Source organism: Babylonia areolata, chromosome 4, assembly GCF_041734735.1.
Source record: "Babylonia areolata isolate BAREFJ2019XMU chromosome 4, ASM4173473v1, whole genome shotgun sequence".
Classification (NCBI taxonomy): Eukaryota; Metazoa; Mollusca; class Gastropoda; order Neogastropoda; family Buccinidae; genus Babylonia; species Babylonia areolata.
In genome coordinates, this window is record NC_134879.1 from 9,785,984 (window position 1) to 9,803,341 (window position 17,358).

General features: G+C 39.4%; 2 protein-coding genes across 6 annotated transcripts in view; one reads left to right on the plus strand and one right to left on the minus strand.

Moving 5' to 3' along the window:
* Nucleotides 1–16,981, plus strand: part of LOC143280837 (acyl-coenzyme A amino acid N-acyltransferase 1-like) — a 41,170-nt gene extending 24,189 nt beyond the window's left edge. For all 4 annotated transcript variants that reach the window (XM_076585550.1, XM_076585548.1, XM_076585551.1 and 1 more), the window contains one exon: nt 10,233–16,981. In XM_076585550.1, the coding sequence (XP_076441665.1) occupies nt 10,233–10,342 (110 nt within the window). In that variant the 3' untranslated portion in view covers nt 10,343–16,981. The remainder of the gene's footprint in view (nt 1–10,232) is intronic.
* Nucleotides 2,380–6,102, minus strand: LOC143280836 (uncharacterized). Of its 2 annotated transcripts, XM_076585546.1 has the most exons (4): nt 5,698–6,102; nt 4,940–5,038; nt 4,025–4,087; nt 2,380–3,662 (listed from the first exon to the last, which is right to left on the minus strand). In XM_076585546.1, the coding sequence occupies exons 1-4, from the start codon at nt 6,056–6,058 to the stop codon at nt 3,280–3,282; spliced, it is 906 nt and encodes a 301-aa protein (XP_076441661.1). In that variant the 5' UTR covers nt 6,059–6,102; the 3' UTR covers nt 2,380–3,279. The 2 variants fall into 2 exon arrangements, with proteins under 2 accessions (XP_076441661.1, XP_076441662.1); XM_076585547.1 differs by lacking the exon at nt 4,025–4,087.
* Nucleotides 16,982–17,358: the final 377 nt, after the last annotated feature.

The following is a 17,358-nucleotide window of genomic DNA, read 5'->3' on the forward strand; positions in this document are numbered from 1 at the left end:
CTCTCTCTCTCTCAAAACACGACCACAGATTTATTTTCTCTTTTCATATCTGGATCAAAGATAGAAGAAGTTAAAACACACAAAGTACTTGGTATTATTATAGATAATAATCTAACCTGGTCTGATCATGTGTCCTATTTGTGTAAAAGGTTATCCCAGAGAGTATTTCAGCTATCAAAGGTAAAACATTTTCTCAATATCCATGCTCGCAAACAAATCTTTCATGCACACATCCAGTCAATCATAGATTATGCCTCCACAGTTTGGGACTCAACCAGTGCAAATACTTTAAAACCTTTGAACAGATTGTATAAACGAGCAGTTAAGTTAGTTCTCTTAAAATCTAACTCATTAACCCCCAAAGGTTATAAATCACTGGATATTCTTCCGTTGAAACAAAGACTGGAATACAATAAAGCTTTGATAATGCACAAAGTTGCTGCTGGTAAGGCTCCTCCTACCATTCTAAACAGTTTTCCTATAAACAACAATAGATATTCTCACAAGTTCAAACTGCCTCTCCCCAGAATCGACATGTTCAAGACCAGCCTAGTATACAGCGGGGATCATACTGGAACAATTTACCTTCTTATTTAAAAAATATAACTGGGCTTGAGAACTTTAAAGTTTCTGTCAAAAAGTACATTTTTGATAAAATGCACAATGTGTGAAATGTCCATTTTCAGTTGTACCATAAATATTTCCCACCATAAGGGTTGAATAGGAATATTTGTTGTTCATTTACATTGTATGTCGGTTTCTAATGTATCTGCCCTTTTCTTCCCCTTCACCCCCCCCTCTCTCTCTCTCTCTCTCTTTCTCTTCCCGCCTCTCTGTCCAGTTAGTTACCCTCCCTGTTTTGTCCTGTTTTTACCTTTTTTTCCGAAAATCTGTCACTTATTTATTTACTTGATGTTGGTGGTGATGATGATGATGATGATGATAATGATGAAGATGATTAAGTTGTATGTGCATAGGGGTGAGTGTGTTGAGGGAAGGGGTGGGTGGATGGGGGGTGGGGAAGTGCAGTCATTTAAGTAGTCATTCATACAGGTTGTCATTTTTTTTTTTTTTTTTAAAGTGTTCCCCATCTTTGGGGAAAGGTTTGTGTGCCAGGAATAGAGGGTGCGGGGGAAGGGGGGGGGGGGGGCAGGGAGTGAGAATGAGAGAGTGCATATAAATATTTGAATATTCTTTGTGTATAATTACATTTATCTTCAATCTTTTCATACTTTTTTTTTTTTTTTTTTGAATACGGTAATTTGCTTTTCTTTATTCTTTTTCCGTTTCTATGTTCCCCGCCTTGGGGCGAGGGCTGGATGAAAAAAAGCATGTATACTTGCTTATCTATTACCCTCGTTAATAAAGAATTTGTCTTGTCTTGTCTTGTCTGTATGGATTACATTACTGTAGGATCCATTGGCAAGGCTCTTGTTACTGCAAATGTGCAGCAGTGCACTGGTACACAAAAAAACTCCTTTTGTTCCAGGTGGTTTGTGATGCAGACCTTCTGTTCATCAACGTAGTTGCAAATTGGCCTGGATCTGTGCATGATGCCAGAGTGCTCAGACTGTCACCACTGTTCGAGGCATTCGAAGGAAACCAGAGGCCTCTTCAAGGGATCATCTTAGGGGACAGTGGGTACATGATCCGTCCATGGCTGATGACACCTCTCAGAAATCCTCGTACTCGCAAAGAAAGACAGTACAATTATTCACACAGCTCAACTCGAACAACGATTGAGAGGTGCATTGGCGTGGCAAAACAGCGCTTTCATTGCTTGCGAGCAGGTCTACGACTCAAACCAAAGAAAGCTTGCAAGGTCATTGTTGTCTGCCTCCTGCTGCACAACAGAGCCAGGCGGTCTCGTCTCCCTCCACCACCTCCAGATTCTTCAGAGTCTGAATCAAGTTCCAGCAGCTCTGAGTCTGATGATGACATGGATGAAGACAACAACCCTATTGATGCAACAGAAAGAGGAAGGACAGCTGCCGGAAAGGTGGTTTGGGACAGGATCATCATGAACTTCTGAAACCAGTCTCTCATGCAATATGTTTTGTGGTAAGTATCACTATCACTATAGTATCAGTGTTTCTGGAATTTAATTTGATTCATTCATTCAGACATATGACATTAATTTACTTCAATGACAGAATTATGTCTCTTTTGCTTTTCTAGTTTGAGATTTCCAAGTTCAAACAGAGGTGTGTGTGTGTGTGTGTGTGTGTGTCCATCCTAATTTGGTAAACCTCTGTCAACCTGGGAATACTCGTACCAGTGGTATGTACACAAATTAAGCCTCTCTCTCTCTCTCTCTCTTTCTCTCTCTCTCTCTCTCTCACACACACACACACACACAGAGTAGTACAAGTATTCAGTTTGCATTTCAAGTGTTTATTAAAAAATGTGAAATTGGTTGGTTTATTCTTTAACAAACTGGAACAAAATGAGCACATGCCCAAACCCTCTCTCCCTGGCTAGGCAGCAACTGTTCATGACTGAAATGTAAACAAACAATCTGACTGGGCAGCACACTGTTCATGACTGAAATATTAACAAACAATCTGACTAGGCAGCACACTGTTCATGACTGAAATGTAAACAAACAATATGACTAGGCAGCGCACTGTTCATGACTGAAATGTAAACAATCTGTGTGAGCAGCACTCTGTTCATCACTGAAATGACAAATAATGAAAAGGTAAAAAAAAAAATGACCTGACTTGGCAGCACTCTGTTCATGACTGAAATGACAAATACTGGCAAGGTAAAATGTAATTCCTCTGGAGGACAGGAAGGGTCCCAGTAAGAATTATTAGAGGTTCGAGTAAAATCTGCGGGGAATCTGCCAGTCTTCCGCTCAGCATTGTGGGTCCTAGTTGCCTAGTAGCAGAATTAACCAAATTAAAATATTCTATATTAGGCGACCACATACTATAAACAGGCGAATTTATTTTATAATATTGAAAGAATAGCCCAAAATATTTCCAACAATATCAATAGTAACTTTAAAGTTGGGTTCAAATAAAAAAAATTATTAGGTTAGCGGCTACTGCACTCTTACCAAAATTAGCTCTCTTACTTAAATAGGCCGGAATACCACAAGAAGTGGGGGGATTACCAAAAAGTGAGTCAGAAAAAAATGCCCCAAACCCTCTCTCCCTGGCTAGAGAGCAACTGTAAATGACTGATAAAGAAAAACAAATGTATACATGTTCAGTTTTGATCATTACACTTTTGGATACAAAAGATAAGGGGTGGGGTGAACTGTTTCAACAACTAGTTTCCAGTTTGGTCTCTGAGTTGCCGCAGCTGCTCCTCCATCAGCTGCATTTTGAGTTTGTTTTTCTGAATTTCACTTCTAAGAAAGTCCTTCCAGAGCTTCTCACCTTCATCTTCTGTTTCAGCCTGCTCAGCCTCAGGGTGGAACAGTGAGCGTTTCGAACCGCCTTTCTTGGATCTTCTAGTAGAGGTGGACTGAAGCCGTGGTGGTGTGCTGGCTGGTCTCTCTTGAATAGGCATCACATTGACTGGAGTAGGCATCACCGCAGCTGAACTTGGTGTGACTGTTGATGGACTTGGTGGATGTGGAAGCTGCATTTCAAAAGTAACAGTGGATGAAGTGGGTCGATCCCTCTGTGGCGTTGATGGGATTGCAAGATCTGAAAATGAAGAGCATAGTGTACTTTCCAGATTTTACACAATGTAAAGATATTCTCCATAGACACTTTAACACCATACCCAATGAACATTTTATTTTAACAGAATACTATAAACTCTAAACAAATTAGTTTTGGTGTAACATCTAAGGTTGCATGCAAGTAACTGAGAATGTGTCATTACTATGATGATGATGTCCACTTCTATTGCACCTTTCATCCATGCCCAAATAGCATTCTTCTTCTTCTTATTCTTCTTCTTATTATTATTAAAATCATCATTTCTCTTTATCTTATTTACAGTATCCACTGCCATGTAATTTGGTTAACTGCAAAGTTATAGAAAGAAAATTTTTAAATACTACCTAATGTATGAAAAGTTGTTCCAGCAGGAAAGTCAAAATCCTGTGAAGGACCCATCACTGGCACTGCAATCACATAAAATCATTCCAGTGAAGATGTATCCAGGATGGAAGAGTGTTTGTTTTGGGCATTTTTTAACATCTAATCACAACTACGTGCTTCGCTTGCATTTTAGTTTTGAGATCGAATTGAGATTGAAATTTTTCACTCAATGTGTCATTATTTTGAAATTTTCAATCATGAACTTTTTTTTTTTTTTTTTTTTTTTCTGAGAAAGTCTGGCACAAGAAGGGCGCCAATTTTTTTCTGCAACTCGGTACTGCACCGGGCCACACAGACTCATGAATATTAATGAGGTATCTAAGACACACACACGCACATTCGCTCATGGTGGCTTGCTCGCTGGCTCTCCATATCGATACAGAAAAAGAAAAGGGAAAAAAAGTTAAGTGGTTTTTTTTTGTTTTGTTTTTTTGTATAAAAAAAACAATTTCCTACAGACAAAAATTATCATAAACAGAAGTCCCCCTCCCCCCTCCTTTTTAAAAACAAACAAACAAACAAAACACACACACACACATTTTTGTCGGGAATACATCAACCCACAGGCCACTGAAATGGGCAAAATACTCGAGGAAAATAGAAATATTATTGGAATTGAGTCTAGGTCAAATCTCAAAACATAATTTTTATAATTAATATTGTCTTATAGTAAAGTTAATTTTGCACCTACACACACGCGCACGTACGTGTATCCACCACTGAGCTCTGTTATTCATGTACATTTTCATTCATAGCACGAGACCTAATTTCACTTATTGAGTTTTCTTTTGGTTTCTTTCTCCTTATCCTCCCCATTCCCCTTCATCATTTCATTAACTGCATTCTAATACAATAACAAGAATCAAGATACATACCAGACTGAGAAGTGTGGGAAGACCACTGTGACTCCAATGTACTGTGTGAACTTGTAGGGCTGCTTGTCCGCTGTGAGTCCCAAGTGTCAGTCGTTTCATCTGTGGACGGAAAGGCAGTTAATAAAAGATCAATCCTGTTGAATGTGTTTTAAACAGTTTCATTTATACTAATATTGAGACTTAGTTTATGCCTGTAGTATTAATAAATAATTTATATTCTGCATCTGAAATTGTCAGACTGAGAAAGGTTAAAAAAAAATAAAGAAAACACTACAATATACAATATGTTGGGTTTGCGGATTTGATTTTTGTTTGGTTGGTTGGTTGCTTGGTTGCTCTCCTTTCTTTTCTTTTCTTATTATTTTTTTTGTAATAGCAAGGTTATTTCTTTCAATGTAACTGAATCATGTTATGATGTCAAATCCACTGTCAGATTATCACAACCAGTCAACAGGCTACACACACACACACACACACACACACACAACACACACACACACACCACCCCCTACCCATCCATGCAACTTATGTTCCACAACACAGGATAGACGCACACAATCAGAAAAGACAATATTATATATGTTTCTGTTTTGTTACTAAATGCCTTCAGCATGCAGTTGGTCAATTGATGACACAGCTGATTGACAAACCACTGTTATGTCAGTGCAAGGGTATTTGCCTTAGATTAGTGTGTATTAACACTTATGGCTTCACACTCTTTCAGACAAAAACACACTGAGTAAGCAAAGCTACCTTACCTTGTGAAATGCCACTTGTCAGGTTGGTGTTTGAGCCCAGGATGCCCATCACAATGTCCTCAAAAGGGATTGATGGTGTGGGCGCACCTCCCCCTGTTCGTGATGCCTCTTGTTTTTTTCGGAGGACCGAACTTTTCAAGTCTTTCAACTTCTTTTTTATTTGCTCCTGCGTTCTCCCGTTCCCTCCTATGGCGTTCACTTTATCGGTTATTCTGTCCCAAATCTCTTTTTTTTTCTTCACCGTCACACCGGTCTGAAAGGCCGACAACAGGCAAGCTGCCTCCGTTGAAATTTCCTCCAGCATCAGTGCAGTCTCTTCATCCGAAAAATTCGGTTTCTTTACCCTTTTAGCAGATTCCATAGCCGAATGTGTCGAAAGGTTGATGAAAGTTGATCAAAACAAACACGAAGCGGAAATGAATACTTCTGTGCTACTTGGCATGCGCAGTGGAAAAAGAAACCCATCTTCCATGAAACGAAACTACTTTCCCCAGTTAAAAATAGCTTGACCTCTGTTGTCGGAGACTTCGCACACGTAGTCCGCGACTTCGTTGTCAGAGGTGAAGTCTGACTGTATGAATAGCTTACTTCTCGTAGACCCGGACTTGCCTTAGTCTTGGACTATGAAGTCTCAGACTTCGTCATTGTCCGGGACTATTATAGTCTCGATCCATGAATTAGACCCCAGCGACTTTAAATTTTTCAGACTGATCATTTCCAACGATTTGAAATGGGAGAAAAATATAGAAAAAATTGTTAAGAAAGCACAACAGTGCTTGTACTTTCTTCAGTGCCTCAAAAAGTTTGGAATTAAAAAAGAAATCATGGTTGATTTCTACCAAGCAGTCATTGAAAGTGTGCTAACCTTCGCTATCACTGTTTGGTACGGAAACATTTCCAAGGAAGAAGTTGCAGCCCTTAACAGAATCGTAAAAACTGCCACCAAGATTACCGGGGCTGATCTACCTTCTCCAGAAGACATATATTATAAGCAGCTACTCAAAAAAGCAAAATCAATCAACCAGGATGAATCACATCCAGCTTTTGGGATTTTCGAGATGCTGTCCTCTGGTCAACGGTACAGAAGTATAAGGACGAAATCCAATCGTTTCATCAATAGCTTTTTCCCCAAAGCAGTCAGTCCCCTGTCACTCGAACAAATCCAGTGTGATTAAATAGCACTGTGCTATCAACAACCATCTACCTGAAGATCTAGTCATCAGCCCCATCCACATGTAATATGCGGCTTCTGTTCAAACGTGTGTGTATGTGTGTGTGTGAGAGTGTTTGTGTGTGTGTGTCTGTGTGTGTGTGCATGTGTGTGTGTGTGTGCAGTGCATGCATGTGTGAGTATGCACAAGTTTTTATATTGATATGCACTTGTATGTATCGTAATTTCTACTGTATCTGTGTTTGTGTATGATTTTCGATTTATGTTCGTACCTTGTTATGTACTATCCCCCCACCCCACCCCCAATATTCCTTCTATTCTATTCTACATATATCGCGTGTCCCCAAAAAAGTGAACCGCTTTTTGACAAGTATTTTCTCAGTGGTAGAGAAACCGAATTCATTGAGAATTTTCACACAGTAATTTTAGGGTATCATCAACAAGTCTGCAAAATATCTAAAAGTTTGAATGCAGATTATGCAAGTATTATCAATTTCAAAACAGCATGTCAAAAAATCCAGTATCAGAGCTGTGCAATGTGACCTTCATCATGTTCATGCCAGCTGCCAGGTCTTGGCATCTGTCAATCAGTGTCAATCTAAAATAGCCTGTCTGGGTGTCAAGCCTGTTGATTTTTGTTGTTGTTGTTGTCTGTATCCAAAATCTGTTCTGTCCAAAGTTTCAGTTTGGAAGGATCAACTATGGCTTTGAATGAAAGTGATAAGGCTACCATTGAAAAAGGAGAAAGGCTGGGATGGAAGAAGGATCATAGAAGAATTTCCAGGCAAGGGGTGGAGTCATGTCACTGTAAATAGACTTAAAATACACACTACAGGGGTCGGTAGCATGTAAAGTTGGCAGTTGGAGACCCAAGACTGCATATTTGAAGGAGAAGGAGGACATTGTTGAGGAACTGATTCAGTCCCAGGAGGAGAACCCAGGGACCCACAAATCTCATAGAGAAGTTGCAGGCGATTTACAAGTGAGCAAGTCTTCTGTGCAAAGAATGGCGAAAGAACTGGAGCTGAAGCCCTTCAAGAGGATACGGGTATCGAGGAGGGACCAAAATGTTAGAGGGAAAAGAAAAACTCGCTGCCATAACTTGAATGACAGTTACTCAGCCACTAATCCTAAAGGATCACTTTCACAGACGAGAAAGACTTTACGTTAGAGATAACTCAAAATCGCCAAAACGATCGCGTTTATGGGAAACGGAAACGAGAAATTCAGCCATCTCGCCTCTATCATGAGACTTCTAAGTTTTCAAAAAAGATAATGGTTTCAGTTGGAGTATCCTGGAAAGCAAAAACAAACATTCATTTCATCGGCACTGATAGAGTCAAGGTTAATAGTGAAAGCAACATTCAGTTATTGGATGACAATCTTCTCCTGGATTGTAGGCGTCTTTACCCTAGAAACAATTACATGTTTCAGCAAGATGGGACTCCTTCACACACAAGTAGGGTAACCCAGGCCCATCTGGAGGAGGCCACACCAGAATTCATCAAGAAGTGATGAATGGCCTCCACAAAGTCCTGACTGTAGCCCAATGGATTATGCCATATGGGACTCTCTGAAGGAGAAAGTTTACCAGGGAGTGAGAGAAAAATTGATAGAGCAGGATAATTATGTCATGGGAGTAATATCAGTGGAAGAAATATGTAAAAGCATTTCTGCTTGGAAGAAACAGCTTCGTTTAGTCATGGAGGAAGATGGAGGCCACATTGAGCATAGACTGAAATAAGTGAGTTTTCCTCTGATATTGGATTTTTTCACATGCTGTTTGGAATTTGACAATACTTGTATAATTTGCGTCCAAACTTTTAGATATTTTGCAGACTTGCTGATGACACGCTAAAATTACTGTGTGAAAATTTTCAATATATTCGGTTTCTCTATCACTGAGAAAATACATGTCAAAATGTGGTTCACTTTTTTGGGGACACCCAATATATATACCTGACTCCCTCCCAACACACACATACATACACACAGAAACACACACACATTCATACATACATACATGCATATGTGTAAACATACATATATGTATACACACACAGTCATACATATCACATATATAAGAGTATATATTGCTTGGCTGGATATGTTCACGATGAAACTTACTACGTATTACATGGGTGGGTGTAACTGGTTTTTGTAATACTGAACAGTTTGTAGAATTGATACAGAAACAAAGTAGAATAAGAAAACAACAAGTGAGGCAAGGCCTTGAAGACTCACTTGTGGCAAATTAAGTCCCCTAGCATTAATTACAGATTAATTTCCCTTTTTTACTATTTGCACCAAAACGTTTGCAAAATAAATAAAACTTCCATGCTTAGCAAAAGACGTTCTTGTTTGAACAAAAAATGATATTAATGACTGCTCTTGTTGTTGTGTCAGAATATCAGATCAAAGTGCCAAGTTTAGAGAATACAAAAAATATAGATATAACAGTAAATGCAGTTTGCATATTTTTCTTTTTTTAGGCTTCATTTTTTATTTATTTTTTTGTGCCCATCCCAGAGGTGCAATATTGTTTTAAACAAGATGACTAGAAAGAAGTGAATTTTTCCTATTTTTATGCCTAATTTGGTGTCAACTGACAAAGTATTTGCAGAGAAAATGTCAATGTTAAAGTTTACCACGGACACACAGACACACACACACACACGGACACACACACACACACACAGACAACCGAACACCGGGTTAAAATATAGACTCACTTTGTTTACACAAGTGAGTCAAAAAATCAATACAGCTAAAACAAAGAAATTTGCCATGTCCTCTTATCTTCTGCATTCTACAAGCAATATCAAGTAAATAGAAATAACTGAAAGTTTCTCTTTTTCCTCTATTTTTTGTTTTGCTGTATTGATAATGACAGACACATGATGGGGAGCCCTTATGGTTGTTGCTAAGAAAATATGAGAGAAAAAAATGTACTTTTCTTTTTCTTTTTGATGTATTATTGATAAATTGATACCTATGATGGGGATGAAGCCCATATAGCTGTTGCTAAGTAAATAGATATATAGAATAAAAGTTTTTGACTCTCCTGTATTTTCTAAATCAATAATTTTCATTTTTGATGTCTCATTAATTAATCAAGACTTTGGATGGGAAGCCTTTATGGCTGTTGCAAAGTAAATACAAAAAATACATTTAAAGTTTTTGGTGAGTTCGAGATATTCTGTTCAGTGTTTTTAAACTGCTGTTTTTTGTGGGTTTTTTTTTTTCTTTCTTTCTCTCCATTTATATCTTCTATTTCTAAATTTATACATTTGATTTGTTCTGTATTGATTGATGAAAGTTCAGGATGAGAAGCCCATATGGGTGTTGCTTGATTTCTGTCCAGACGCAGACCTTGTTTGGGGGGGCCGTCTCCCGGAACACGCAGCCGCCCAGGAAGATTCATGGAAGAGAATCTGTGATTTCTTCCGAAAGCATCTTCCTTCGTCCAGTTAGGACATTGACTGCTTGGATCTTTGCTGCTTTCAGATTAGGGAAGGATGTAATGCCTGACTGAAATATGAATAATACAATGTGGACAGGATGAATATGGCTTCACTTTATTCTCAAAGACAGCTTTCAAGGGTAAATGTAAATTGAAAAATATGTTTATTTTACTAGATCATACATTTACTATAGTGAAAAAGTTATCATTTTTTAGAAGCAGATAATATGAAGCAAGCCATTCAAGTCTTCAGTGTTTAATTTATGAATGCTGAAATTCTGAACTTTTTTTTATACTTGCCTGTAATGACTAATAATGTAGATAATGGCAAGCATATTTTGTATTCTGGATGCGGTACTTAGACACTTGTATTGTTATTTTTTTGTTTCTTTAGTTTTCTTTTGGTGAATTTCTTGTTTGCAAAGTATTCCTCTGATACTTGACTTCTCAGGATACCTCACGTCAGAAGTAAGACCTATGGACACAGATCGTTTTCTTTTCAATCACCAAAGACATGGAACAAGGTCCCTGATAACCTCCGTCATTCCAATTCCCTCACATCTTTTAAATCTCGTCCAAAACTCAAAACCTTTTCCCTCAGCAGTAAGTTCAATTGTGGCAGGTCCACTTCCTTTGCGTTAGCTGTGCTTGACTATGTGTGTATACATATGTATGTGTACATAACTACATGCATGTATATGAATGTGTATTGTGTGTGCGTGTGTTTATGTAAGTTGTGCCTGCCTATGTGTGCGTATGTGTTAGGGTAGCTGTTAGATACACATGTATGTTAAAATGTATGTATGCAGTGTGTGTGTGTGTGTGTAGTCACATTTTGGTGTGTGTGTGTGTATGTAACATTGATGTAATGTTTTATGTTAGCAAAAGCGTTTTTGTAAAGCACCTAGAGCAGATTTCTGGATAGTGTGCTATATAAGTATCCATTATTATTATTATTCATTGTGTCTGCATTGGGTTTTTTGTTGTTGTTGTAAGAAATGTATGGTTAATTTTTTATCGTTATTTCATACATTGGATGTTTTTTTTCCCCTCTCAGTTTTTGGACAGAAATAGATGGTCGTACTGTTGTAAGTTGTTCCATACCTCGATTTCGTTGTAGAACATTTGTTGTCATTTGTTTGATTCCTGTAAGAAGACGCAAAGAATGTACTTAGCAAGAATGGCCTCAACACTCACTTGTCTGTTATCATTTGTGTGAAAGATATAACATGGTGGCAGATTTCACATGCAGAGATGTAATGCTTGATGTCTCCTGTCATTCCTGGCCAATACAGACATTCTCTGGCTCTTTTCAGGCAGGCATCAATTCCAGAGTGTGTGGAGTGGAGCAACTGCTTTATTTCTGAACGCATGGTGAGTGGTATCACGACTCAATCTTGTTTTTATGATTAGTCCATCTTGCACGGATAGCTCATCACGGAAGCTGTGGTATGGGGTGAGTTCCATTGGTAGGCTGGGTTTCTCATCAGGCCAACCACTCATAATGACGAATTTCAGTTTCTGGAGGGTCTCATCATTGTCAGTAGCGTCTTTCAGCTTTTCAAGCCATTCTTTCCTGATGAGGACAAAGTCGAGCATGTTGATGTGTTCAGTATCTTCCTGCTCGCCTGGTTTGTTCAGGTAGGCTCTGGGCAGGGTGTCGGCAAGGAGCATTTCTTTGTCTTTCTCGTAGGTGATGCTGATATCATATCTTTGTATCTTGAGCATCATGCCCTGTAGTCTTTTTGGAGCTGGCGACAGTGGCTTTTGGAGGATCACTTACAGTGGTTTGTGATCACTCTGAACTTTCACTGGTCGTCCAAACGTGTACTGGTGAAACTTCTCCACAGCGAATACTATGGCCAGCAGCTCCTTTTCTATCTGAGCATGTCTGGTTTCAGCGTCTGTCAAGGCACGACTGGCGTAAGCAACACAGCGCTCGTTCTGAAGGAGGACCGCACCAAGGCCACTCTGGCTTGTGTCACTGAATAGTCAGTTCCTCTTAGGGTTGTAGAAGGCCAGGACTGGAGCTTCTGTGACAAGTTTCTGGACAGTTTGAAAGGCTTTGTCATGAGTTGGTGTCCAAGTCCATGCAGTGTCTGCACGTGTGAGTTGTCTGATTGGTTCAAGTACCTCTGACAGCTTTGGGAGGAACTTGGAGAGGTAGTTGACGAATCCACAGAATCGTCTGATGCCTTCAACATCTTGTGGTTTGGGCATTTCCAGGACAGCTTCCAGCTTCTCTGGGTCTATCTGTAGGCCATCTTTGGTCACCAGGTGTCCCACAAAGGAAATCTCTGTTTTTCTCAGCTCAGCCTTGTCCTTGTTCAGCTTCATGCCAAGGGTGCAGCACTTTTCCAAGAGAGCAGTCAGGTTCTTGTCATGGTCCTCAATGTCTTTGCCGGGACAGTCACATCATCTGATACACCAATCACACCTTCAAGTCCTTCGAGAGCTTGGTCAAGGTGCTTCTGGAACAGTTCACTGCTGACAGATGTTCCAAAGGTAGTCTTTGCCAGCGGTATCTTCCATAGGGTGTTTGACATGTGGTTAGCATGTTTGCCTCTTCATCCAGATGAATGTGCCAGTGCACATTGCTCAGGTCCAGTTTTGAGATCTTTGCACCAGCCAGTTTCGGCAAAATGTCATCCATTACAGGGAGTGGATTGTGTTCTCTTTTCAGAGCCTTGTTCAAGGGCCTTGGGTCGATGCAGATTCGCAGATTGCCAGATTTCTTTGTTGCCACTACCATGCAGCTGCATGAACTGGTAGGTTCTTCCATAGGTGTGACGACATCTGCTTCAGTGAGCTTCTCCAGCTCAGCTTTCACCTTCTTCTTCATGGCATGAGGAATGCGGCAAGATGGTGAGATGACCAGAGTGACGGTCTTATCAATCTGAAAGTGAGCTACTCCTGGGAGGCTGCCTTGGTCATCAGAAAATACATCTGTGTAGCTTGAAAGAATGTCTGTGCTCTCTCCAACCTTGGATATGCTTTCAAAGTTCTGGTAGTGCACTGTGATCAGTCCCATATCTTCGGATGTTTTCTTGCCAAGGAGTGTAGTGAAATCCTCCCTGACCACAACAAAGTCAGCCTTGAAGTGGTTTCCTGTCTTGGGGTTTGTCAGATGAAGTTGAATCTTGCCTTGGGCCTTGATCGTGCAGCCATTATAGACATGCAGCTTGGTTTTGCATTCTTGTAGAATGCTCCTTTTGATGTGTCGTGACGAGATGACATTGACACTGGCCCCTGAGTTGATTTGGCATATGACCTTCTTGTCTTCAATAATCATCTCGGCTTTGGTGATCTTGTCTTTCCTTTCCTGTCCCACATACAGCAGTTGTTCATCGTCAGATTCTGATTCTTGAACAGCATGAAGTTTCTTCTTTTGCTGGCATTTTACAGCGAAGTGGTTCTTTTTCTTTCAGATTTTGCAGGTTTTCCCCCATGCAGGACATTCTTCCTTCTTCAGGATGTGTGTCCGAGCACAGAATTTGCAGCTTGCTTTCTTCAAACTCGGAGCTTTTCTGGGTCGAACTGATATGGCATGAGCTTCTGCAGAGAGTTCGTTTTTCACTCATTGCTCTTAGTTACTGGGAGTTAGTCTCAGCTGCCCTGCATCTATCAATGCAAGACTGAAGAGTGAGTTCTGCCTCCTGCAGCAAGCATTCCCTTGTTGTCTGATTTCTAATGCCAAGTGATCTTGCAGCAGTGAGTCCTTCATGTCGTCGCAGAAGTTGCATGTTTTCATCAAAGTTCGAAGAGTAGCAATGCAATCCTCAAAGGGCTCATTCATCTTTTGGTCTCTCTTGTTGAAGACAAACCGTTCATATGTTTCATTTGTCTTTCCAGTGAAGTGGTTCACTAATGCTTCTATAATGTCAGCGACTGTGTGGTTATCACAGAGTTTCATCCCACTGTAGATCAACAGTCTGTCAGGGCTTAAAGTGTGGAGAAGCAAAGCTTTCTTGTAGTCTTCAGCTTTGACGTTCAGTCTGGCTGTGATGACATAATTGTCCCACATCTGTCAAAACAGTTTCCATTCTGCACTGCCTTTTTGACTCACTTGTGTAAACAAAGTGAGTCTATGTTTTAACCCGGTGTTCGGTTGTCTGTGTGTGTGTATGTCTGTGTGTCTGTGGTAAACTTTAACATTGACATTTTCTCTGCAAATACTTTGTCAGTTGACACCAAATTAGGCATAAAAATAGGAAAAATTCAGTTCTTTCTAGTCATCTTGTTTAAAACAATATTGCACCTCTGGGATGGGCACAAAAAAATAAAAAATGAAGCCTGATTATATGCAAACTGCATTTACTGTTATATTTATATTTTTTGTATTCTCTAAACTTAGCACTTTGATCTGATATTCTGACCCAACAACAAGAGCAGTCATTATTTTCATTTTTTTGTTTGAACAGGAACTTCTTTTGCTAAGCATGGAAGTTTTATTTATTTTGCAAACATTTTGGTGCAGATAGTAAAAAAGGGAAATTAATCTGTAATTAATGCTAGGGGACTTAATTTGCTTTAAACTGATCTTTCTCATCTTAAACATTACATTTTGAAATTATAGTCAGTACATAAAAAGCTTGTATGTTTTACTCTCAGTGTACAGGGCTTTCACTATGTTCATTTGCCCAAGTGGTCTTTTTCGAAAAATACTAAAATCAATACGACGAGTGGACTTTATAGATCTGTTGGCTGAGCCCTGAAGGTCATGGGCAAAAATTAATGATTGGGTACACATATTTATACACATTCAAAGCGCGTGCTCAAATTCAGTCTTGCAAATGACGCCATTTTGTTTCAAGGTGTTGACCTGCCCGTTCAATCCTATATTCAATTGACATTACACGATAACATGTGATGGAAAGTTGGAGAAGGAGACCGTTAAATATTTATTCAGAGAAAGATTTTAACATTTAGATGAGGCGGAGGACTTACTCCAGCAGTATGTTGCTGATGTTGTCCGCCTTCAGCCATGCCAAAGAGTGTAGTGTGCCCTAGATAGGTTAGGCCTAGATAACACAGCGTCTGTATCAGTGTATCGTTGGCAGATGAAACAACAAAGAAGATTCTACTTACAGTTCCTTGTCAGCACTTATAGAATTCTTGCAGCATCCAGAGAGTTCTTGATAGCATCTAGAGATAACTACTAGCCCACAGTTACTACCACTGCTTCCACCGCTGCCACTAGTCATGATTTACATGATTTGACTGTGACTTTGCCTTATTCCATTTCCTGTTTTTGTTATTTTGTATTTATTTGAAAAAGATTGCTTTAATGGCTTATCTATGGCCAATGGACTTGAAATGATAATGATTGAAACATAGACTTATTACTGTATTAGAAAAAAATTAATACTGTACAACAGACTTTATATTGTGCAATGTTTGTCCAGCTATGTCTTATTTGTATTCAGAAGACATAACTGTTTGGTTTTGTCATTAATACAGAGCTTGAAAAAGAATGCTTGTGTTATGATTTCCAGTTTAGTAATGCCCCACCCCCCTTTGTTTTTCTTTTAAATTTTTTTTTTTTTTTTTACATGATCCTATTCATTCGAATCCTTTTGTGATAATTGTTTCTTGTGATTCAAGGCCAGGCGCTTATTAGCTGAGGGTTTGAGTAAGGTTAGGGTGGGTAGAGCTTGTTGGGTTAAGGTTAGGTTTGGGTGGGTAAGGCTTGTTGTGTAAGAGTCAGGTTAGGCTTGTTGGGTAAGGTTAGGTTAAGTTCTTTGCATAGAATGTTCAAGAAAGAGGAACATGCCACACACATATTCTAAGAGATGCACATGCAAACGCTCAGTGTTAAACTGAACATACACACAAAGGAGAGAGGGTGGCGAAGAAGAGAGGGTGGTGAAAGAGAGAGGAAGAGAGAGAGAAGGGGGAAAGGGGGAGAAGGGAAGGAGGAAAAAGATGCACAACAAACGCCATGAGCTGTGACAGTGTGCATGAATGTATGTGCATGCGTGTGAGTGTATGTGTGTGAATGTGTGTTGGGAAAGAAAGGACCACAACATGGTCGTTTGAAGGTTTATGACCATCTTAACACACACTTCACTTTGAGAACTATGAAATCAATTATGGGTGAGAATCATGTAATCAGACCCCTGCCGGAGTCTGCACTAGTGGGTAACGGTAAATATATGCAGTTTAACATGTCTTTAAAGCGGCATGATCCCCTCCAAAACGGAGTATGGCTGCCTACATGGCAGGGTAAAAACGGTCACACACGTAAAGCCCACTCATGTACATTTGAGTGAACGTGGAAGTTGCAGCCCACGAACGAAGAAGAAGAAAGCAGCATGATGCCTGTGCTGTTCTCTTGCCATGGAGTTTTGTCCTGGACATTGTGAAAACATGCTTTGCACGTACAGCATCATGTTTAATCGGTATACAATAAATTTTGCTATATACCAGATTACTGTGTTGTGAAACAGAGATAAATAATATTTAAAAAATTGAAAGATGAATCAACATATCTGTGCCTTACTCTTGCCATGGAGTTTTGTTCTGGACACTATGAGAACAGGTTTTGCATGTACAGCATTATGTTTAAACGGTATACAAAAAATTTCTGTACCATACACATGTTCACTGTTGTGAAACAGACATGAAAAAAAAAAGACTTTTGAAAGACATTTGTTTGTTGATCTTTTCATATTCCAGAATAGAAAGTGTGTGTGTGTGTTTATGTGCGTGTGTGTGCAAGCTTGTATGTGTTTGTGTTTATGAATTTCAAAATGACAAGTCTTTCAAACATAGAGGTAAATCTGTGACATTTCATTTTCCATGTAATGTTGTTCATGGTGCCCCAAACTAAAGACTCTACAACACTGAGACATGGTAAGAAGGAAGACCGGAGAACTTCAGAAAACATTTGGTTTAACACCTGAATCAGATGTTCAACAGGGATTTGGGATAGACAGCATACACACTACTATTACAGCCATTCATATCTTCTTCTTTTTGTTGGATCTGTGAGTATGTATGTATGTGCACATGTGTACGCATGTGT